At 38.7% G+C, this 25,780-nt stretch overlaps 1 protein-coding gene across 1 annotated transcript; it reads left to right on the forward strand.

Moving 5' to 3' along the window:
• Positions 1-6,052: 6,052 nt before the first annotated feature.
• Positions 6,053-25,542, forward strand: LOC149014210 (potassium transporter 7-like). Its single transcript, XM_089159152.1, has 9 exons — positions 6,053-6,278; positions 6,888-7,131; positions 7,228-7,470; positions 7,582-7,632; positions 18,073-18,333; positions 18,437-18,489; positions 22,115-22,229; positions 22,783-23,037; positions 23,981-25,542. The coding sequence occupies exons 1-9, from the start codon at positions 6,276-6,278 to the stop codon at positions 25,069-25,071; spliced, it is 2,316 nt and encodes a 771-aa protein (XP_089015278.1). The 5' UTR covers positions 6,053-6,275; the 3' UTR covers positions 25,072-25,542.
• Positions 25,543-25,780: the final 238 nt, after the last annotated feature.

Here is a 25,780-nt window from a genome sequence, read left to right on the forward strand (position 1 = left end):
CCCAACTCCAGAGCATTAAGAAAAGGTTTTTTTTTTTAAAGGAATATTAGGAAAAGATACCATATATGCGGCTTAGATGTAAGTGAACCAGTCCCACAGGTAACGTTAACTCTGAACGAACAGCCTGGCAGAATATGATACGGTGGGACCCGCATGGCCAAATCAATAGCTGTCGGTTCATCTTCGTCTCCGTCGGTCTAGTTGGGTCTTGACCGGATTCACGATTACCAAAAATAGAAATAAAGACCGGTTATAAAGAGAATAAAAGAAAAAAAACTGAAATTATGAATTCAGAAATTTCAAATTTCTTGATTCAATGAATTCATTCTAAAAATGGATGTCTATCCAAAAAAGGGTATCATTTAAAATTCGACCAAGTTGTAATTGTTCATCTTGACTCTTTAGCAATAAGATCGACTAAGTCTTATTTGGCCACTCCAGGAGCAAATGTTTATGGCCATTATGGGAAAATCCTTTATGAGACACATTAGATACATTTATATATGAAAAATCGAGATCAAATGTCTGTTTGATTACATGAATTTGGAGATTTCAAATATCTAGAGATTTTAAATTTATAAATTTTCAAATCTATGGAATCATAATTCATATAATTAACGGTTTGGTTAACCTGAATTTGTGGAATTATCATTATAAAAAACTGTTGGGTCAACGTCATTTTTTTGAATGGGCAAATATTTAGTGTTTTTATAGGAAGGTCGAAATTTATGGATTTCATCCTATATCCATAAATCTACATATTTACGCTTTTAGTATAAAAATAAGAATATCTAGATTTCATGAATTTAGGGATTTTCATAACCAAACAGTTATAAATCTTGTATTCATGAGTCCAGATATTTAAAATATCTGGGTTCATGTAACCAAATAGGCCCTAAAAACGTGAATGTGTTATTAGACGTGATAAGGATGATTTTTCATCATTTTCCTAATTCTCTTTAATTTAAATTATTTCCATATTATCTCATCCTCCCATTTCATCCGTATCCTAATTTGACTCGGTTGGTTTATCTTAATAAATCATTTCCATGTATTATATTTCCGTACAAAACATTTTCATCTATTGTATTTTCATGTTTTATATATTTATTTTATTGTTCATAATTACCTAGAAGCATGTATATTTGAGGTTATCTCATATGAAATGATTCAACCATTTTTGCTATTGAGGTTGTGTTTCATATTGGGCAAGTTGCTCTATGATTCAGCGATCTACCACCAGATATTGTGTATTTCTTGGTTCCAGCCATTTATCTTGAAAATCTAAAAAACAAACGATGTCCTGCTTATCTGCTGAGGCTTGATATCGTGCTATGGTCATCACCACTTGTGAACTCATGTGGTTTGTTACATTGTTCCAAGATCTTGGTATCATGATCCCTCGATCAATACCTTTATTTTTTGACAATCAAGCTGCTTTATATATTGCTGCGAACCCAGTCTTTCACGAGCGCATCAAGGACATTGAAATTGATTGTCATGTGGTTCACGATCAGGTTCTCCATGGTCTCATTGAACCCACCTTCACCACTAGTGCTACATAAATTGCTAACATTTTCACCAAGACCCTTGAAAAGACTTATTTCTCAATCATAGAAGCAAATTGAGAGTTATTAATATTCACTCTCCAACTTGAGGGGGAGTATTAGGCGTGATAAATATGATTTTTCATCATTTCCTTAGTTGTCTCTAATTTGAATTATTTCTATATTATTTGCTCATTTCATTTGAAATATTTACATATATTTCCTCCTCTCATTTGAATTATTTTCATTCATCATTATTTCAATTCGAATTATTTCCATATCTCATCCTTCAATTTCATTAGTTTCATAATTTGGCTTGACTGGTTTATCTATTAAATCATTTCCATGTATAATATTTGCATGCAAACATTTAAATGTATTGTACTTTCATGTGTTATATATTTCTTTTATTGTTCATAGTTATCTAATATTATGGGATGTATGCTGTTTATATATTTGAGGTTCTCTCATATGAAATGATTCAACCATTTTTCCTATTGAGGTTGTGTCTTAATATTATGTAGATGGGTACGAATGAAATTTTGAGATTTCACATCTATTATAAAAGAACTAAATATTTACACATTTACAAAATCACCTTGATGGAACTTTCCAAGCCACATATTAAGATTAACCAAACAGTTAATTTTATGAACCATGACTCGATAGATTTGAAGTCTCTAGAAATTTGAAATCTACAACTCAAGTAACCAAATAGAATGTTATAAAACAAAACCTTTAGTGAGGAGTGCCGGTAAGGCTTGAGAGATTGCCACATGGAATATCCCAATCCAATGGCTAATACATATGATGGATTTGAAAACCCTAAGAATGGGAGGGATTGAGTTGAAGGATATCTTTTTGGTTTTTCCCTTATGCATTGATACATAATAGAGGCACTCTAGATTTGATAGAAATCAAACTCCGAATTTACAAGCTTCAATGTCTAATTTCAAACCAAGGTGGTCATGGGTTTCATGAGAAGTTGAAGATGAGGCAATGGCTATTATCTATAACAATATCAAGAACTTTCATTTGCTATGACTTTGGCGTAATCTATCATCTATGAGCTCTTCTACATGTATACTAGTTATGGGTTTGTGGAGAAATCACTAAACTGCATCAACCAATACAGCTCGAGTAACATTGACATTAAAATAGATTAATGGCTAGATCCTCCAACATCAGAGATATCATTCAATCAAAATTTCCACTCTTTGCTTCACATCTATCCACTGTCTTCTCAGTTCAACATTCTCATTCTCATCATCAATTTTAGCATCAGCATTATCATCTTGAAGGTTTTGCAAAGAGGAAGACGAAAGCAGATTTTGAATCCATTTTACAATTTTTACTTGGGTTTGATGGGTATCACTAGGGTAAAATTAGGGGTTTTATGTTAGCCATTTTGGATTGGGATATTCCACATGGCAATCTCTCAGGCAAGCCAAACCTCCAACTTCATGGTTAAATGTAGTAAATCCAAGGAGGTTCGATTCAAAACTTTGTCCCTCCTGTTCACACGGTAAACCACCGCCTCTTAGGCCTCCTTGACTAATTCTACTATAGATGCCAACGATAGACAGTAACTCCCCCGCATAACATAGCTTACAACTTTCATTGTAATGTGCTCTCCAAATATCATCTCTTCTCAAAATCTCAAAATGTACTATATTATAATCCCATTCTAAAGATTCTTGTGGTTCTGAAGAATCCAGCTATAGGAGAACTAGAAACGTTGACTTTCTCCCCTTTTCCGCTTGACTCTTTGGTCTTAAAGATGCTGGTTTTCGGCATACACTATTCAACAAGAAATAAGTAATGTGATTGGCTTGTTTGACAGACCAATGCCTCAAGTCAATAATTTAGACCTCTTAGAGCCAAGGGAAAAGTCTCACTATATATTTAAATTACATATAAAATTATTCCTTAGAATATGTAGTTGAAATATATGTAAACCAGTCCCACCACCAATAATAATAATAAGAAGAACGGCAAGATGAATCTCATTTCTAATCAGAATAAAGTTTTAGATTTTTTACAATGAACCTTCATATTCCAAATCTACAATATATGAACTTATTAATAAACGCCATGAAAAATGATGAAAAAGCTTGGAGTCATCAAGTCGAAATTTCGATCTTGACCGTCAAAAATTTCGATCCCACCCCCAGAGTGATTGGCTTGATGGTCCTGCACATTTATTGCGCAGGACCCAAGCAAGGTCCGAAAAATGATGGGTTATATTTGGTAGGTAGAAAACAACAATGACGATGATCTTGTTAAGGTTTTTGGCAACATCATCATGAATGAGGAGGGATTCTTTTATGCTCATCAAAGTCATGAGAAGTGACGGAATTCATGCATGTAAGCTTTACTGTTGTCAGTAAGGATCAGCACTCTGTCAATAAGGAGAGCGAAGAGAATGCAGATAAGAGTTGAGTATCCGATTCTTGAGTTTTTCACGGACAATTTTGCTCAAAGATACTAATGCAGATAAGAGATAAGTATCCGATTCTTCAGTTGCAAAAGATCTAAAAAAACGAATGCATTTCCCATGGAACCATGGACGACTCGATCAAAACTATTAATTGTTGCTAAACTTGTAAAAGCAGCTCAGTGACTCGTGCGAGGGCCTCATGATGCTGACCCTCAATAAAGAGACAGCTACGATTACTGATTTGAAGCCCACAGCATCGTCGTCCACCTATAATGCCATGCCATAATAAAGAGAGAGCCCACATGATGGGTGCTGGGCTGGACCAGCAGCACAGGGTTCCCACTTTCCAAAACGTCAGAATGGAAATCCCCACCAACATAAATGAAAGATTCGTTGACTCTGAATGAACAATGGACATACTTGACTTTGTATCTTCTGTCTATAAAGAGATTTTATCTTTTCCTCACACTTATTCACCATAAAAGGATATTAATTAATAATTTTATTTTTTATTTTTCTTGTTATAATATGAAAAGTTAATATTTATCCTAATATGTGGTGGAGAGGTATGAGAAAAACATAAACCTATAATGCTCCTCCATTTCACATTGACATATTGAGGATTCTAACACGATGTTCAACGTGAGTCTAGACTCAACTGGTAATTAACTAAGGTCTCTTAATAAATAGGTCGTGAGTTTGCCTCTCAGTGTTTTTTATAAATTTGATTAATTCTCTACTTTTTTTCTTATTTTTGTCATTCCACATATAAAATATCAGTATTTAGTTCTCCAATGTTAAAAATAATTTTTTAAGATATAGATTACATTATAGATGTCATTCTTAATTATTATCTTACAATTATCATTAAACCCATACTCTCATATTTATATTCTTATTTATTTTTTCTTGAGTCTCTTTTTTTTTCTTCTTTTTCCTCACACCTCTAACAAATGGCTTACGTAATTATCAAAAATTTTAAAAAGTCAACACACATTGGAGTTTTACTAAATCATCTCCACAATTATTAGGTATTCTCTCTCAGTTTGTTTAGTATTCTTTTTGAAAACTTAGAAAACCACCAAACCAATTGATTTTTTATTTTACAATTTAATTACTGAATTAATTACCTTTTTTATAACATTATATTGAAATAATTTGTATTATCTCTCCTTCTTTTTTTTTTTCAACTATTATTTTTTTAAAAACGATGGTCTATTTTTTTTTTAATTATTGAAATAATTAATTAATTAATTTTTTAACATTGTATATTTGTATAATTATATTGTACTAATTATTGAAGTAATTATTTATTAAAAAAGTGATTGAAATAATTAAACTAAAATATAATAAAATAATATAAATGTTTGTACGTGCGGGTCTTTTTAGTGGACCATAAATTAACATTGGGTCTCCTTAATACAATATATTATGTGTGGATCTCAAACAAACTAACATCGTTAACTGCCATTAAGTATATTCAAATTTTAAACGTAAAAGAACCAAAGTACTTTTCAGGTTACTTAATACATTGTATTAATATATGTTTTAAAAATAAATAATTAGTCATTGAACATTAATTATATGGTTAAAAAATATATAATTTAAAAACATTATAATTACACAATATATTAAATAACATAAAAGGCATTTTGGTTCCTCAATCTTTGAAATTTGAATATACTTAACGACAACTAATGTTATTAGCGTAGTTAAGACCAAACATAATATATTATACTAAGGTCAATATTAGTTTTTTTTTTTTTTTTTTGGGTGAACTAGGTGAATATTAGTTTGTGATCCACTAAAGGAACTATACTTAAAAAACTAATCTAACAAACGCAGAGCTATTCTAATGGTGGAAACCAATACCTCTTAGTGAAGAGGTCGTGGGTTTTACTCTCGAGATGAGGCATGTTAATATCCCCATCATCCGGTTTAATAAAGCCATTTTTACAAAAAATAAATAAATAAATAAATAACTAATTTAACAGCGTCTTCCACGTGAACACACAATGACATAATATCTGTTTGTCGTTTCTGTCCTTTTTGCACACACCGGAGATGTTCGCAGTTTACCTTAACGAACTGCCACCTGGAAGGCAGAGGCTGGAGTCCGGAGTCTTGAGTCCTTAGCGCCAAACGCCAGTTTCGGAACTAATTAACGAGATCCTTCGACGGATTCAAAGCACCATTACATCCGAGCCAAAAGGTTCTCTGAACTCTCGCTCTGCAAAAAAGTTCGAGATCAAGGAAGCCACGAAGAGATACGGTTTCGCTGCATTGCAATGGTAAGTCTTCGATTCTCTTCTCCATTAAAATCCAATGAGATTTCTCGTTTGTTTGGAGTCATCCATATCATGAAATCTCTTATTGCAACCTGTTTAGCCCTCATTTCTAATCCATTCGTCCATCGGAGCTCATCTGTATGTGATTTGTTCGCTTATAGTCATGTTAGAATCGATAGAATCATCCATGGAAAATTTGAAGTGTTTGTTTTTTCCGGTTTGGTACCAATAGTTTCCATTATACCGCATTTATTATTAGTGCGGTCGTTGGATGCAGTGAAGTTAATCAAATGTTGATTTTCTGAGGACGTTGCACAGTGATTTTACTGATAAGCAAGCCGCTGTTGGCTATTCATACAGTATGGGGTCTTCACTGGTATAGATAATATTTTGGAGTTCCCGGAATCCCCTGGTTTATCTCCCAAGTTAAGATAAGAGCAAAAAATTGAACCTCGATTATTTTTTTTCTTCTCTTAATGAATGCCCTGGTTTTAAAGCTCAGAATTATCCTTATTGCGTATATGTTGCAAATGTGATATATTTTATATTAATATTGGTCTGCATGTTCAAATCGAATTAACATTTTAAGTTCATTTTCACTTGATCGAGCAGGTTGAGTGGAAGACCGAAACGAAACAAGCTCTACTATTAGCATACCAGAGTTTCGGTGTAGTATATGGTGACTTGAGCACATCTCCGCTTTATGTTTATAAAAGTACATTTTCTGGGAGATTGTTAAAATATCAGACTGAAGAAGCAATATTTGGGGCATTTTCCTTGATATTTTGGACTTTAACATTGATTCCATTATTAAAATACATTGTCGTGGTATTGAGTGCTGATGATAATGGTGAAGGTGAGTCTAATGAAATCTGTTGCAGCATCCCCCACCCTCCACGTTGTCCCAATTCATGTTGAGGGACTTGTGCTGATATTCTTAAGTTGCAAGCAGGTGGAACATTTGCTCTATACACACTTCTGTGTAGACATTCAAAGTTCAGTTTGCTTCCTAATCAGCAAGCAGCTGATGAGGAGCTCTCCACATATTATAATCAATCAAATAGGGATGCAGCTCCATCTTCATTTAGAAAATTTCTTGAGAAACATAAAAAGTCGAGAACGGCTCTGCTTATCATAGTTCTATTTGGTGCTTGCATGGTGATAGGTGATGGCGTGTTCACACCTGCAATTTCTGGTAAGAACACTGGCCTGAGGTTTACCTTTCTTCTTTTTTCCCCTCCCTTGCTCTTCATTCAGTTACATTTGAATACTTGTTCTGTCAGCTTATATTTTTATTTGTCTGCAGTCTTGTCATCTGTTTCAGGGATACAACTTCAAGCAAAGAACTTGCATCATGGTATGTTAATTTATGAGAACCCTCTTCTGGTCTGGCTTCAAAGAGCTTCTTGAAGCTCGTAGCAAACTCTCATCGAACTTAGTAATATTTTACTCAACACATGAAAAAACTAATATAATGTGTCTTTATCTGCATCTCAACATATTCAATAGGCCATCATATAAAAGATATTTTGTTCAAGACAACGGTGATCCTTAAGTGTGAGAATTGTTATCTAGAATTCCTGATACCTTTACCTGACCAAATGAAAGCCACACCAATGTCTGACACTCACTTTGGTTGAACTGTACTAATGCTCACATGGGTAACATAAAATGAATAAAGAGAAGATGTACAAATCTGAAAATGCAACTGTACTGAGCATGTTGGACAGGTCCAGTTAGTGGATTTTAGGGTACAAAGGTCACCCTTTCTGTCACTGATATGAATCAAAGTCACCTGGCTGTGAATTTTCCACCCTCAAATTTAAGCTTAATCTGTTAGGTGGAGAGGCCCAAATGCTATTTCAAGTTATCCAGTGTCCTAGAATCCATCTGCATGGGATTATTCTCAAAACTCCTGTGATAGGTTGATCCTCTTTTAGATAGCAGTAGACATTCTACTTGTAGCCCCTCTTTTGGGGTTTTGGAGCTGTTAGTTGACACTGTATATGCACACCAGAATGATGCGAGGGCCTTTATCTGCTTGAGAGAACCATAATCATTTAGCTCCAACATGGCACTAGGCATTCCGCTTGTGAGTCCATTTCTTTGATGACACATGTAGTTGGATTACTCAAGAGAAAGATGCTTGAGGTGGTGTAGGATCCAATTATGTTTGGTTGGCAAACATTTCATCATGTTTCTTATAGTTTACAGTCATGGAGGGAATGTCTATTTGTCCCTTGCATTTCATAGGCCTCCTCAATATTGAAGGAGAGGCTTTGGTGTTCCTTGGAAATTGGTTGCTATTCGATATCAAAAAGTGTATGTCATACTACTACTATAGTGTTATCATCTTGAAATGTGGAGAACCTACCAATCATTGGGGGCATCATGAAAGAAATTTGTGATGATGCTGGTTATTTTTTTTGGATGAATAAATAAATGTATTAAACCAAGAACATGCTTACAACTTAGCAGAAATAAAGCAAAGATTACATAGCACTGAAAAGGCAAAATCGGCAGGACCAAAAGAAGATGGGCCGAACATGGCCAATGAAACTAGATAGTTGATTATTTCTTATTCTTCTTTTTCTTTTTCTTAGAAGACTTGACGTTAACCAAGAAGTCGTCACCAAATGGGTTGAACCCCTTAGTGGATCGATTACTTCTTCTGCACTCAGCACGATGAGGTTCTGATTCGAGCTCGGTAGAGATTGAGTCCCGAGCGGAATGAGGGTTGAAGGGCTTAAACCCAAGTGCTATAGGGCCCAATAAGGAATGTTTAGGATAGCTTAGAGGGGAGATGGGCTGAAGGGCATAGGCCCATGGGCCATGGGGTTTAAGAAGGGAGAAATAGGGAAGGGTAAAATGGGCAAGGTGAAATGATCGTGAGGGGAGAGAGGAGGGATAATAGGGGATTCACTTTCTGAGAGCCATTCATCGAAATAGGAGAGAGAGGTGGAGATGGGGATGCTACGGTTTCAATAGTAAGGGTTTCATGGAAGGGGAAGGGATTAGGTTGAGGAGCAGGGGAGAGGGGCGACGACCCTTGAAAGTTTCCAATTATGGAAGAAGAGCCCTCAGCAATTGTGGAAGAGTCAGGCCCCCCCAGGCTTCGACAGGGGTAGCAGGGTCTTCAGCAGCAGTTTGAAGGCAGAGATCCATAAAGGACCGTTCAACAAGGGGAACTGTGCAAGGACCAGTCATTGTATGAGCAGGTTTAGGCTTGGTTCTACCTCTCCAATAGGTATAGGTTACTGGCGGCGAGCGAAAGACAGGCGATTTTTCGGTGGATGAAGAAGGCGCAGGTTGTTTGATGGTGGCAATGATTTGGGAATCAAAGGGAAATGGAGTTTTTGAGGGCTTATTGTGAGAGAGGGCTTGAGTTTCAGAGGGCAAAACGAGAGAGCTTTTATAGAGTTGCGAGGCAGTAGTAGCGAGGGGCAAGCATGGGTGAGCATAAACCATAGCAGGCGATAGCGAAAGTTCAGGCGGATGAGAAGAGTTTTCAAGCAGCAAGGTAGACATGTTAGGAAGCAAAGGAGACTTTGACGATGGCATCGGCAAGAGAGAAGATTCTTTAGGGGGCAGCAACGACAACATCAGCGATGTGTCACTATCAGACAGCAACGATTTCGGCAAACGTTTGCATCTTCGGTAATTTTTTCAGCCCGAGAAGGAGAAGATGATTTTGAGGTAGCAGTGACAACATCAATAGAGCATTTTTCAAGCCTGTCAATGATTAGGTTAGAGGAATCAACAAAATTTGAAGGAGGCGGCATCTTATCCTCAATCGGTAGCAGCAAGTGAGAAAGCGAAGAACCCAGTTGTACAGAGGGCACATGTTCTTCAGGCAGCGGCAGGGGAAGAGATGTCTTTGGGCAAGAGTTTGCCGGAAAATTCAAGGCAGCAACGCAGTTTGCATCGTCGTGACCAAAGGAGGCAGAGATAGAGTACCTGTTAGGGACCTAGTCGTAAACAATAATTTGGTCATAGCAGAGGCCAAAGTCATCCTTAATGGAGATACAAGGGGGTAGGGGCTTGTCAGCAGAGACATACACACAAAATCGGGCATAAGAGAGCTGTTATAGGTTGAGGGTCTTAGGATGAGCACGGAGGGGACGACCGATGGTAGAGCCTATTCGGTTAAGGCAGTCAGAACTCTAGATTCAAGAGGGAGTCCAGGGAAATTAATCCACAAGGGGAGGGAGCAGAAGGTTAACCTGCGAAAAGGCATTGAAGGTTTCCAGGACTTGGTGAAGACAGGGGTCTTACTGACAAACGAGGGGGAGCCTTCACGTGCTTTGGCTTTGCAGGAGGGAGAGGGGAGCTTAAACTAGAAAATTCCAGAGTCAATGGAAAAAATTTCAAGAAAGCCTTGAGCATGCCATTGCTTGGAGAGGGAAGCACAGATGAAGTTAGTAAGGGGACAAGGGTCAATGGCAACCAATTTCCAAGGAAGGGTGCCGGGATTTGTAGCAGAGGAGGGGCAGTGGGTGAGGGGGTAAGGAGCCGAAGGTAAAGGAGGGATGGAGGATAGGGAACAATCAGTTGAAGGAGAAGAAGGTTGGGAGAAAAGCGAGTTCCAGGGTAGAGGAGGAGGCGGTGGAGGTGGGGAAGGAGAGGGAAAACCAGCAGCAGAAGGTTTCCCAGAGGTGGAGGAAGGGAGATGAGAAGGGGAGAGGGAGGCATCGGGAGCCATCGGAATGTCTATCACGCAACACAGATTTCATTGCTCTACATCAACCTCTTGAGAACATGTTGGTTATTGAAACCATGCCATTTCAGGATATTGATATGCAGTTCATGTGGGTACTGCCACTATCATCTGTTTTAGAGTAGATGGGTTTGGTTGTATTGGAAGGTGGGTGTGTTTTGCAGAGCTAGATGCAAGAAAAGGTTCGTTGAAATGTGCAAGTTTCTGATAGGAGTGTATTATCATAAGCAGCCAGTTCTTGAAGTATTTTGGGAAACAATTCTTTTAATCCCAACTCGGCCTTTTCCCAACTAATGGGTCAGCGAGATGTCTTTTTACCTTCCAACCAGCATTATTCAAAGCCATACTCATTTGAAGGTGTGAGCTACGCACCACTTGGATTAGTCATTTTAGGTATTCCACTTACTCTTTTAGTGCATTCAATCTTTATCAGAGCAGCCTTCTCTACTGGAGCATCTAAAGGCGACTCTTTTAGCTCCTTCAACCTGAATCAAATCAATCTTCTGCAGTGGAACATCTAAAGACCTCCCTTTTATGTGGCCATGCCACCTAAAATGACTTTCCTGTAGTTATCATGGACTGGTGCTTCCTTAAATCTGCTCTAATTTTTTCATTCTATTTTTTAGCCTCCCTAGTTTTACCAGACATTCATCTGAACTTCCTCATTCCAGCTATACTGAGTTTATATGTAAGATGCTTCTTAATTGCTCAATATTCAACACCACACATCAACACCCCTGGCCTCACCTTGCTACTTCATCCATCCTATATGATTCTCTGTGATTAACATCTCCTCTGTTTTCTTCTTTATCTATGGTTGAGCCCAATTACCTACAAACACACTTTTTGGTATTCCCATTCACCATTTTCATAACATCGTGTTATCTGTCCTATTGTAACTAAGTAATACACCATACTCCACTTTCTGTTTTACTTTATCTTAAAACGTTTTAATTCCAAAACTGATCTTCATATTTCCAATTTGGCATTAAGCCATATTCTTTGTCTTAGCCACTCAACAACAACATCAGCAAAAAGCATTCACCAAGTGACCTGGTCTTCAATTGTGCTGGTTAATTCATCAGTGATAAGCGTGTGCAAACAAATAAAATATTAAAGTTGATCCTTGATGTAATTCAATTGTAATTGGGATTCAACAACTTTGTGCTGAATTGTTCTTCATGATGTAAGCAATGCAGTCAACATTGATACATGGATTATGCCAAGGTAGTTGAACTTTTTTTTTTGGGGTTATCAACACCTTCTAAAACACTATTACTTGTATTGATTTCATTCTGTTAGGTATATTTTTTTTTGATGAATAAATAATATATTAAAGACAAGGAAACAATACAAGGTCTTTAAGCAGAAGACCAAAGAGAAGAGCTAAGGCCCCAGGAGACAACAATGAGCCTGTTCCTTAAGGAATCTTCAACAGGGGGATGGGGAATGACTAACAGCCTAGAAGAAACCTCAAAATAGATGGCATTCATTTGCGAACAGGCTCATTGAGGTTATAGACAGCGCTGGGGCCAAAATGATTGAAGAAAATTCCCCCAAGGAACAGGCTCGGGTGTTATAAACAGCGCGGAGGCCAAAATGATTGAAGAGAATTCCCATCGGATGCCACGGGTCAAGCTAGAAGGAAGTGGACGTACTGGAAGCAATGGAAGTGGAGATAACAAAGATGGCGCGGGGGCGTAGCAAGAGAATTTTCCTCTAGACCCGTGAAGGATTGGATGGCATTGAGGCAGTCAAGAAGGAGTCGGATCGGAGGAGATAATAATAAACCCACTTAACCCAAATGGAATCTTGCTTTGAGGCAATTTTCCATATGAGTTTGAGAAGGTAGGTCATGTTAACATCAGAGATCTGACGAATACCCAGGCCTCCTTCAGAGGTAGGACGACAAAGAGTTGACCAATTAATCGGATGGATGAAGTGGAAGGATTCCTGCCATTTCCAAAGGAAGGCACAAAACAGGGACTCCATTGCATGGATTGTGGGTTTGGGGATGGAGAAAACTCTGCACCAATAGAGGTAGGAAGATTGGAGGACTGAGCGGATGAGAACCACCTTGCCAGCAAAAGAAAGAAGCTTGCCCTTCCAGAGTTGAAGCTTCTTGGGGATATGATTGAGCATAGGGAGACAGTGGTGGCGAGTGAGCCTACCAGGGATGAGAGGAAGGCCTAGGTAGACCACAGGAAAAGAGTCGGGCTTGAGGCCCGAGAGCTGAAGAAGGGAGGAACGAAGCTGATAGGGGACTTCGGAGAGAAAGAGAGTGGATTTGTCAAGATTGACACGGAGACCCGAGAGGGATTCAAAAAGGGAGAGAGCCGAGAGGATGGAAGAAATGGAAAGGTGGTCCGCTTTAAAGAAGATCATGAGATCATCTACAAAGGCTAGGTGGGTAAGATTAAGGGACTTGCATTTGGGGATGGGAGAGATGAGGAGATGATCAGTTTTGGATTGGAGGATGCGGGAGATGATCTCAAGAGCTAGGGAGAAAAGGTAGGGGGAGAGAGGGAATCCTTGGCGAATACCCACCCGGGAATGGAAGAATCTAACCGGGGAGCCATTAGCAAGGATGGAGAAGTGAGGGGTGGAGATACAAGACTCAATCCAGTGAATGAAGGGAAGGGGGAAACCCGTGGAAAAGAGAATATCGCTGATGAATTCCCAACGAATAGAGTCAAAGGCTTTGTGGAGATCTACCTTAAGAAGCGCGGGCGGGGAGTGGGTGGATCTATCAAAACCATGGACTATTTCCACACAAAGAAGAATGTTATCTGTGATACTACGGCTAGGGCTCCAACAGGGCTGGGTTGGGCCATGCTTTTGCAATCCCAAGCCCAGCCCTATATGTTCTAATGTGAGCCCATTCCTGGCTTGAACCTAGTTCAGGGTCAAGGGTTATTGTCCCTAGCCCTAAGCCCTATAGGGCCAAGCCAAGCCCATTCCTGCCCTAATTGGCCCTTATTGAGCCTGGTTGGGATGGGTTGGCCATGATTGGCCTTAATTGGCCTTGTCCCTGGCCCTGATTGACCCTGTCCTTGACCCTGACTCTGATTGGCCCTAATTGACCCTATCTTAGCCCTGGCCCTAATTGGTCTTGTCCCTAGCCTTAATTGGTCCTATCCTTGGACCTATAATATAAAATGTAAGTTCATAAAAAAAAAAGAAAAAAAAAGAAAAAGAAAAAAAGTATAACAAGTAAAATAAAAATAAAATTCATAGAAATAAAAGATGATTCAAGCTCATACAAAATGATAAAATAGTCAATAAATTGTACAAAATGATAAAATAGTCAATAAATTGATAGTGTTGCTTTAAACATAAATATATTCACACTCCATATTTCTATATTGAGCTTTGAAAGTATCCCATTACTTTGGTGATGGAAATTGAAAGCCTCTCCCATACTTTGGTGATGGAAATCGAAAAGCTCTCTTATTGATATCCTTATTCAACAAAAAAATCCATATTCAAAACCTTGTTAACAAGTAAATCAACGATAATTTAGTATTGGTATTATTTTTCTTAGTTAAAGAAAATGATATTTTAGTTACAAACACAGCTCTCTGTCCTTAATAAGTTTGTTTTTTTTTTTTCTGAAATATCACATTGGAGGCAAAAGAAAGATGTCAATATTCATGATGAGAAGTTGGGGTGTAGATTTGTTACATATTAATTCTCTATATACTAGTTTTTATTATTTATAATATATTATCTCACCTTAGTCCAAAAAAAAGTCAATTTTTTTTGGGAACTAAAAATTATTTAGTTCAAAAAATAAAAATTACCTTAAAAATAATATAAAAAGTGAATTCATAGTCTAATATGATCAAAATGACTGAAGGTTAAAATCGAGACTTATAGTTATATCAATGTTAATATGAAGATTATGATAAAAATCTAGTACATAATCAGTCAAATTAACATTATGACTAGAGCCAAAATTAGGGTCAGGATCAGGGCCAAAATCAGATGGATGCTTACTACATTGATAATGAGGATATAATTTATTTTTATTAATATACTACAAAACATGACCATGTTTTTAAAATTTGACGTGTCAAGTATTCAGCTATGTGGATTATAATTAATTCCTCTCTATATGGGTGGAGGGTCCAAACTCAAGTCAAGGCCAAGATCAAGGCCAAAAATCATGGGCCTTGATCAGGGCCAGAAACAAGGCCAAAATCAGGGCCAAAATCAAGGCCAAGATCAGGGTCAAAATCAGGGCTGGGCTAGGCGGGCCAGAGAGTAATCCCAGGCCCGCCCTTGGCCCTAGTTTAGGGCCAGAATATTTTGGCCTTAACCCGCCCTTAGGGCCAAAATCTTTAGCCCAAGCCCTATTCGGGCTCAGGGCAAGCTGAGGCTAGGAAGAATCCCATGCTAAAGCCATCGGGGCCTGGAGCCTTTTTAGGCTTTTGGGACCGGATGGCCAAGAGGATCTATTCTGAGGAGGGGATGGTGCTGAGGGAGTTAATGATGGCTGGGTCCAAGAATTTATTGATGAGATTGGAGGGGAGAGGGGCTCGAGTAGGAAGGGAAGAAGGGGCGAGAAGGCAAGAGAAAAAGGAGACGATCTTGTCCTTGATACTGGAGGGGTCATAAATGTAAATTCCATTATAAGTGATAAGGGTAGGGATGGAGTTGAAGTTATTACGGGCTTTGAGGGATCAATGGAAGTAGGCAGAATTGGAATTGCCAAGCTCAAGCCACTTGATTCTAGCTTTCTGGTGGAGTAAACTTTCATAAGAGTCGAGGAGGGAGGAAAGATCAAAGGAAAGGGATTTCTCGTCATCAGCAAGGGAAGGATTGGAGGGATCACTTTGCAAGAGAGATTGGATGTGGTGAAGATTCGAGCGGCAGGATTCGACTCTAGAAGAGATATTGCCAAAAGTGGACGAGTTCCAAGAGCGATGAACTTCCTTGGTGTTGCAGAGCTACGAGCAAAGGCAATAAGAGGGAGAGAATGACAGCGGATAGTCTTGGCCCAAGCTTCAAGAACTGTAGGCAAGAAGGAAGGACTTGAAGTTCACATGTCAAAATTTTGAAAGGCTTTGGGCCAAAGGAAGCGAGAGGGGAGAGATGGATAAGACAAGTGGAGTGATCAAAAAGGGAGGAGTAAAGGGAGGAGTTAGTGAAAGATGCATGGGAGGACCAGAAGGAGGAAAGCCAAGCATCATTAACTAGAAATCGGTCGATCTTAGAGGCTATCCTGGCAGGACCCAAGCGGCGATTATGCCATGTGAGGGGATGGCCAGACCAATGAAGATTGGCGATACCCGAATCGTCAGTGCATGCATTGAAGTCATCAACTGCGACGGGATTTGGAGAGGAGCCTCCAACAAGCTCGAGGGAATAACGGACGATGTTGAAATCCCCGCCAACACCCCAGGGGAGATTAGGGGAGAGAGAAGAGATGGAAAGGTAGTTGAACTTACATGGCTAGAATAGTTAAGAGTGACGGTCCAATGTCAACAGCTAGCTATCTTTGTTCTGATGTAGACTTGAATGTTCTTTTGCCAGCAGTGTGGCATTACGATTTGCTGTAAGGAATGAAAAGAGAATTCCATGCCTTAGAAATTTTCACTCATTAGAAAATCCATCCTTAAGTGTAAAATTAGAACCATAACCAGCAGAAAAACTCAGATGATGCCTTATCATGTTAATATATACTAAATGTGTAATAACTTTCCCTGAATTAGTATATGGTCAACCAAATAAAAGCTGGAAAAAGTTTCCAGTAGATAAATTGTGCTTAGGTGAAAAGCCTATCCCTCTGAGATGTCCAAGAGATGTATTTTCATATTCTAGACAGTTGGATTTGAAAGGTTTCTCTAGTCTTGATTGCAAGTAGAAGCTGGAAACAGGTAGTTGTCAAAAAAATCTGTTCTTTCTTGCTAATCGGATGCTCCAAAATACTGCTGCATGTATTATAGACCATCATTTCCTGCTCAACAGGCTGTCCGACTCTCCATATTCTTCAGTCTCTTAGAGATTGCTTACTTCCTTAGGCATTTTACACCACCTCTCCTCTCAGTCTCCACTGCACCCCCCCCCCCCCCCGAAAAAAAAAAAAAAAAAAAAAGAAGAAGAAGAAAGAAATAGAAAAAGAAGAGTCCTTTACTACTGTATATCCCAATCTCTCACCCAGATGTTTAAGGCAGATGTGCAATGAATCAGAAAATGGTGGATACATTGTAGATGCATATAGTTACCGGGGCTGATGAAATGCTTCAGTAAGATGATATAGTCTGAGAATCTTGTCTCGCTAAGTGGTCCAGGGAGAAATGGATCTTTGCAGGTATACCTTCCAATCCATGTAACTGTTAAGGGCCTAAGGCCCAGTTCCTGACCTGATTTCTGAATATGCTTCATATTGGTGCTGGAGAAGGTCTCCATTCCATTCAATATAAAAAAAAATTGACCAAACTAAAATTAGAAAGTAACGACATGTTAGAAGTGTTTTTAAATAACATTTATTTGTCAACTGACCAAAATTATAGGTATAGATTGTTCTCTCACCTCCTATATCTCATCAAATCTTTAGATCACTGATTGCTCCTTGTTGGCATACATTTGAAGGAAATACCCGTTATAAGTTTCTGTTACTGCTTCCTTTCACTCTTATTTACCTTCTGCTCTTCCAGATTACAAACATATCAGTGCTTTTGTATGTAAAACATGATTTAAGAAAAAATGCAATAATATTGTTGAAAGGGTGTTGATCGTATATGCTGAAACTAAAAGAAACAGTAGTCATCATACAGTAGTTTGACTTGGCAACTATGCTTTTTTGCATTAGTGAAGAGTAGGCACCAACAGATGGGGAAAAAAATAAGGGGTGTAAAATAGAGAATGAAAAAAGAGTTTCTTATCTTTTGGGACTCTTCCCTTTTATTATTATTTTTTTATCATCATCATTATTATTATTTGGGTTGTTTTAGAGGAACAATATTGCTTTCAATGAGTGAATGATTGGTTGCATTTCCATATAACATACTTAATAAATTATTAAATTCTCTCTTCCCACCTGGAAATTACTTCTGCATTCCAATGGATATGCAGGCATGGTAGTTTTCATCACATGTGTTGTGTTGGTTGGCCTCTTCGCGTTGCAGCACCGTGGTACACAGAAGGTGGCCTTCATGTTTGCACCCATTGTAATTTTATGGTTGCTCTCTATTGCTGGCATTGGCATCTACAACACTGTTAAATGGAATCCAAAAATATTGTGTGCTCTTTCTCCACAATATGTTTACATGTTTTTCAGAGCAACCGGAAAAGATGGCTGGTTTTCTCTTGGTGGAATACTTCTGTGTATGACAGGTAAATCAGAAGATGTGGTATCTGAGATTTGGAGAACTGTTGGCATGTTATTTTTCTGGATTAGTTATTGAAAATTTTCTCAGTCCCTTTGTTCCCCAATCAGGCACGGAGGCGATGTTTGCAGATCTTGGCCACTTCACAACTTCATCTATAAGGGTATTTCAATCCTGTATTTTCTATATAAATATAAAATCATGTTTCTCCTCTGACCAAATCTTGACTGATGTCAGTTTTTATTTGTTAAACTGAAGCTACATAAACTCACTACTGGGGCCTCGATCATGGTGATCATGACTAATTCTAGCCCTATCAATTGAGCCTAACAGGATTTTTTTTAAGTAATGAAAGACTACAACAATTTTATAATATTGTAATCTGTTATTGTAAGTAAAATTTGCACATGTGCTAGTTGTTGTGGACCATCCAATCAATTAGAATAATGTAGAGGAAGTCCTAAGTTCAGCTTAGTTGCCTAGACACTTCCATCTTGTACGTCTGCTGTGATAAAACTCTTGGCAAATGATAGATTGGTCATATGGTTGAATATCTCTTTAAGCATTTTGTTTTTCCTTGTTTATTTTTGAGGCCTTGTTTAGGGGTAGAATTATTTGCCAAAGATGGAATATGGTGAGGGATCTGAATCTGATCTGGACTGAGACTGGAAGATCTCTTTTTAATGGCATATTTGGTAGGGTAGAAGGTGATTATAAACAGCATTCACTCAGCTATTGACCATTTTCCTTTACAAATTGTGGGTGTGAGCTGTAGCCTTAAATCATGGAATGGGTCTCAAACAGGATTTTTATGAGCTTCCTTATGAAAATAGTTGTTGCTCTGATGTGAATACGAGGACCCCCTGGCTGAAAGCTCAAGTGGCCCCCAAATGGTTCCAAGAAACCACCATAGCTTGGCCGAACCCCTACTTTGGGGTATTTTGGGTATTTTAGCCCTTATTTTAGTTCTGAAATTAATATTAGAATTTTTTGGAATTTTAACATTGCAATTTAAGTTGAGTTTGGTTATGTTTGGAGTAGTCTAGTTTGAGTTAAAGTTGTTTTGAAGAGTCCCAAGCTAGTTTTAGATAAGGTTCCTTATCCCAAAGGGGATTCTATCTGTTAGGAGTTTGTTTTAAAGTTATCTTTTATTCTTAGGAGTCCAGTCCAAGATGTAATGGGATTCTATTAGACCTGTAAATGGATTGGATTCGGCTTAGATACACTACTGTTTGAATCCAGATCCGATATGCAAAACCGCTATCCAAATCTGAATCTGATGTCCTGCAGAAATTTACAGATAGTGTCCGAATACGAATTTGAAACTTTATTGGGTATCCGATAATAATCCGATCCGATAAACTATCCAGTTATTGATTGTTGATTGTCATTTTTTTAATTTTTGATTTCCGATTTTCCAATTACCGATTACCTATTGCCATATCCGATTATCATCCCTTTAAGAGGGAAAAAAATGTTTAATACTTTACTCTAACTGGATAATTTTTTATTTGGATATTATCCGATCAGAGAAGCAATTATTTGGATTTGAATCCGGTTGCATACCGGACAGATATAAATATTTTCTGGTAAGAAAAATTCCGGTTTCGGACACCCTTAAAACAAATATGAATGCTAATTTGGAGGCGGATTTTGACTATCCATTTACAGGTCTAGATCCTATCAGGAAGGATAACCCAGTTTGAGTTAAGAGTCTTTTTTTTAAGGCTACAAATAGCCTAGTCGACTAATGTAATAGTCAGCTTGGATTGATTAATGAATTGAGTCTTTTGCCAGGAGGTGGCAGGGTTCCTTTCAGGGACCCCGCGGTTGTCTAGTGAAGAATTCTAAATTTGCATTCATCCTTCAAGAGCATTCAAGCATTCAAATTCTAATTTTAGTTCTGCAGATTAAGCCATCATCTTCAGCTTTCAACCATCAATTCCAGCAAGTAAAGTCAGTCTTCAATCTGCAGAATCCAGTTCAGATCTGTCCCGAGTAAGTCCAGCACCCCTACAGCCCATCGCAGCCCTTCCCACCCCCGTTCTGCTTCTGCGCAGAACAGAGTTTTCCCTTCCTCTGCCTTCACAGACCCTCCAACCCTCTTCCCCACCTAGTGCAGACCTATGGAGACCCTCCCCACCCTTCTGTGACTCCCTTAGACCCATCCCCAGCCTCCTCCAGCCATAGAGACCATCCCCCCTTCCCCTTCTTCCCCACGGCAACAGGTCCTAATCCCAATAGGAATCCCAAAACCCACCCCCATTGCCTTCCCTTTTGGTCGCCCCAATATTAGGTTATAGTCCTAACCTTAGTTTCCCCAAATCAGCCCAATTTCTGGAGTTTGAAATTTCCTGCACTTCGACTTCTTGAAGAGGAAATGCAGATTTTTTTTTTTGAATTTTTAGAAAACTCTAAATACCTAAAATCCCAACCCTCATTCACTGAAACAACCTCTGAACGCAGAATATTATCATCCGTAGGTCTGATCAGCAGGACTGCAAACCCTTCTTCCTTCCCCAACCCTAGCAGAAACCCAAGCCTGACTCAAGCCTGACTCTTGAGTTCAAATTTCAAATCTGAACTTCTGTTTGCAATAGAATTCAGATCTGGATAACAGTCTCAACAGGCTCTAAACCCCATCAGAAACCCCAAAACCCTTCCGTCTTGCGCTGGAACTTCCTAGGCTAAACCCTAAGTATAGGGAATTACCAATTTACCCTTTGCCCTGGACCTAGTTTACATCATGCTCTATGTGTGTCAATTTGATTTCTGACAACTGAGCAGGCATGAATGTGTATGATAATTCTCATTTGCAAATGGAAACCTACGAACTATCTGGGCTCTATAACTTGGCCATGTTATAGGAATCTTGGTTAAGAGAGTGAGTAGTCTAGAACTCTATATTATATCCATGGGCACAAAAGCTACCATCTGACGTTTAGCTAAGATTTGACAAGCAAGCATAAACAGACATGGTACCTGGTATCTATGAAGATGGAGTTTAATGATGTGGAAGACTGGGGATTTTATGCCTTTATAATGATGTACAGACTCAGACTTTGAAACAGATAGATGTACAGTAAACAGATTGAAAGCATTCATTTGTTGGTGGATCTATTTTGGGTTGACAACCTTGTTAAGGAGACAGTGCATAGAAGATAAATAATGGATTAATGTGGAGTTTAGTATGTGTGCATCATGTCACTGTTGATGTTCATTTGCACACATTGTTCAAAATATTGGGATGTTTATCTCCTCCTCCTCCTTTGTATGGACACTATAAATGTCCTACAGAATGTGCTATCATAATGGCAACATAAAGACTTTTTTTTTTTGAGCATAGTAGTAAGTAGGTTATCCTTTGGCTTATAGTGTTATCAAAGTGCAGTCACAACTCACAAGCAAAGACCCAGGACCATGATTCAGTTTGCATTTATATGTTTCTAATTTGATCACAAAGAACAGTGGAAATTTTGGTTAGAGGTCTCGTGAACATGTGGAATTCAAGTCCTGCTCCTGTTGGGCTATGTGAAAGGGCTATTTCATGCTCCAGTGTCATCGTGGGTTGAGTGCATTGACTTCTAGGTAGTCTCTTCTGGAGAATAAGGTTTTGCTAGGGTTCCTTTCATTACCTTGGAGCTTCAACATTGAATTGTTCTTAACTTTTTTTAGTAAGTATTATTTTTCCATGACTCGTATAATGATAGGCTTAAATATACTGTCAATATTTGTCTCAGCAACATAAGTCAATGCCTGACTATTATTTTGGTATGACATATAAGCAGGTCGGATTTTCTGGCGTTATTTACCCTTGCCTAGTACTTCAATATATGGGGCAGGCTGCTTTTATTTCAAAGAATTTCTCTTCCATACCTGTTAGCTTCTATGCATCTATTCCAAGTAAGCTTTCTGAAACACTCAACAGAAAAGCCAGGCCATTCTGATACACCCATTATTAGTTACCCACTTATGATGCGTATGATGTGCATAATCAGCATATGTAACTCACATAGTTAGGGGGGAAAATTACTCTAACATGGTTTTTCTCTTCTTGATAAGAGTACCAAGTTTTATATATTTGTATACAGTCTTTATTATTCTTATGTCATTTGTGTATAATAATTATATGACATAGTTATGGGTACAATTTAGTCTCTCTCTCATTTCCAGTGTTGAATAGCACCTACCTTTTTCTATATTTCATATGTTGAATTGGTAATTAAGGAAGATCATCATGGATGCAAAAGCCAGGGATAAATTGGCAAGGCCCTTGGCAGCATCCAACTTTGCATTTCATTTCACTTTGAACTGCACATATTCAATCTAGAACTAAAGTTGCCAACTGAAAATGTGATTTTATGTGTGTTCCTTCACTCAGTCTTCCTGTCATTCTGCATTCACAACTCACAAGATACATATGCTATCTTTCTCACAGTTTCTTAATATTTTGTAGGACCTTTATTTTGGCCAATTTTTGTCTTGGCAACTCTGGCTGCAATTGTTGCTAGTCAATCTGTCATCTCTGCTACATTCTCAATCATCAAACAGTGCCAAGCGTTGGGTTGTTTCCCACGAGTTAAGATCGTGCATACATCAAGACAGATATATGGTCGAATCTACATCCCGGAGATAAACTGGATTCTTATGGTTCTTACTTTGGCGGTAACAATTGGTTTCCAGGACACATACCTTATAGGAAATGCTTATGGTAATTCTAGATTATTAATATGATCTTTGCAAAAATGAAGTCTTTTGTCATCGTGTTGGATGGGTATGTGCACCATCCAACCATACGTACATGATGATGCATGTACACCTTGAAATTGTATACTTTCTCCTAGATACATGTCCACACAGATGCACTACAGATGTAACACTGCAAGAAATAAGTGATATAACTGGCAGGTAAAATTGAAGGAACACAACTGATGGTTGTGGTATTTTGATAGTGCTAGAGAGACAACTAAGCCAGGATGTAAAGGCCTGAAGAATTTAAATCATATCTGACACCAATCTTCCAGGATTGCATATTAGGGATGAGCCTTGGCGCAATGGTTGGCGGACCTCAGTTGTTGCTCGAGGTCAAGGTATTGAAACAGCCTCTCAGCAAAAATAGTTGGGGTAAGGCTAGGTAGGAAAGTTGCTCCCCTGGACTCTGCTTGTGCGGAAGCCATCGGCACCAGGTTCGTCCTTTTTTAGTAAAGGATGAAATCTATAATTTGTGACAAGTTCCAAGTTTCAACCCATTGAAGTAATTCCACCCATCTTGATAAACTCAGTTTTGGGTCAGCCAATGAAATTTTGCTTGATATTCAATGGCTGTGATGCTCTGAGCTAGTTGAATTTTTCCCTGGGAAGGGACAGCTGAGGTAGAATCAACCTGCAGGTCCGCCATATAGTTGTCATGGTGCCATGACAAACCTAAGTGGTGGGCACTAGGCAACACCTAGGTCACCTCGGTGTTCAAAACCTGCCTGGATGCCTAGGTAGTCTGCTGAGAACTATCACCATGTACGCAACATGCTGAAAAACATGTCAATGTCATGACTGAAGTGTTTCATATCATGAGATGATATACAAATAAAATAAATAGCAAGGTCTTTGCTTACCTAGTTGATTATAAAGCTAAGAGTGGTTTTTCTTTATTTCAGGTGTTGCATGCATGACGGTGATGTTTGTGACTACATGGTTGATGGTACTAATCATCATCTTTGTGTGGCAAAAGAATTTCTTATTTGCCCTGGGATTCTTCCTTCTCTTTGGGTTCATTGAGCTCACGTATCTTGTATCTGCTTATGTGAAAGTCTCTCAAGGGGGATGGGTCCCTCTTGTGCTGTCTATAATCTTCTTGGTTGTCATGTATGTGTGGCACTATGGTACCAGGCGGAAGTACCTCTTTGACCTACAAAACAAGGTTTCGATGAAATGGATTCTTGCATTGGGACCTAGCCTAGGGATTGTCAGGGTGCCAGGAATTGGTCTCATCTACACTGAGTTGGTAACAGGTGTTCCATCCATTTTCTCCCATTTTGTGACCAACCTGCCAGCATTTCACCAGGTGCTTGTCTTTGTATGTGTGAAATCTGTCCCTGTGCCGTATGTCAGTCCTGATGAAAGGTATCTTGTCGGCCGGATTGGTCCAAGATCTTATCGGATGTACCGTTGCATTGTCCGATATGGCTACAAAGATGTCTGGAAAGATGAAGATGACTTTGAAAACAACCTAATGATGAGTATAGCAGAATTCATCCAATTGGAAGCAGAAGGTTCTGAGATCTCTGAAGGCACTGGTGATGGAAGGATGGCAGTAGTTCGGGCTTCTGAAAGATTTGGAACAAGGCTACTGATGTTGGATTGTAGTGAAAATGGTATTGACAATGAGGCTACCACTTCTACTATTAGGAGCAGCAAGTCAGCCACATTGCAGAACTTGCAGTCCTTGTATGAGAAAGAGTGTCCTCAGCCGAATCGGAGGCGTGTCCGGTTTGACATACCTCAAGAAGAGTATGTAGACCCACAAGTGAAGGAAGAGCTTCTGGAGCTTGTTGAAGCTAGAAATGTGGGGATATCATACATAATGGGTCATTCCTATATAAAGGCCCGGAGAAGCTCATCATTCTTTAAGAAGCTTGCGATCGACGTGGTATACTCTTTTCTTCGAAAGAACTGTCGACGCCCTGCTGTGGCCCTAAATATCCCTCATATTAGTCTAATTGAGGTGGGCATGATCTACTATGTGTAGTCTGCAGTTTTCGTCTAGGGATGCAGCAATGGACACCAGAACAAGCATTCTGGGGTGGTATTTTCTTGTGCCAGTCGTGCCCGGCCTATCAATGCTTCATGAAGCCGGCATTCAAGTGTTTGGTTGGTCATCTTCAAGAAAGGAAAAAAAAATCATGCTGACACAACATTGAGTTGGATAGCCGGTTTAGCAATATGAATGCCCAGCTAGTTTTTAGTTGAATAAATGTAAAGGCAACATGGAGGGAAGGTGTTTGGAAACTTGGGGCACTTCATCTACCATTATTTGAACACTTATAGGGAAATAAATTATGAACGAGAATACAAGTGGTGTCAGCCATACTGTTGTATCTAATGTTTTGTGTGGCTTGCATTCGGATAACAGGTTTTGGCATTGTTTTTCCTCTCTTCTTTTGTCAAAATTCAGAATGCATTGTAAACGTAAAACCAACCTATCATGATAATAAAATTCACAGGCTAAGGGGTGGGGGAATGAAGAAGGTGAGAAAGGACAAGATTCAAACCTGAGACTTGTATTGTATGGTGTTTAGGAACACATCCATTGTGTTAGGAACACATCACATCCATTGGGTTATGATTAGTTGAGATGATTTGACCCGAAAAACAAAAATAATAATAATAAACGATTAGTTGAGACGATGGAAAGCTGCAATGGAACAAACCGAACTGGCTGACCCAGACAAAGGAAT

The sequence above is a fragment of the Hakea prostrata genome, chromosome 6 (assembly GCF_041222555.1).
Source record: "Hakea prostrata isolate BN-2017 chromosome 6, UWA_Hpros_2, whole genome shotgun sequence".
In the NCBI taxonomy this organism is placed as follows: domain Eukaryota; kingdom Viridiplantae; phylum Streptophyta; class Magnoliopsida; order Proteales; family Proteaceae; genus Hakea; species Hakea prostrata.

What these genes read in the sequence shown, in the direction of transcription:
- LOC149014210 (XM_089159152.1), top strand. An exon ending in AGCAAAGAACTTGCATCATG is followed by an intron (nt 7,633 to 18,072) that starts GTATGTTAATTT and finishes ATGGATATGCAG; the next exon opens with GCATGGTAGTTTTCATCACA. An exon ending in AATACTTCTGTGTATGACAG is followed by an intron (nt 18,334 to 18,436) that starts GTAAATCAGAAG and finishes TTCCCCAATCAG; the next exon opens with GCACGGAGGCGATGTTTGCA.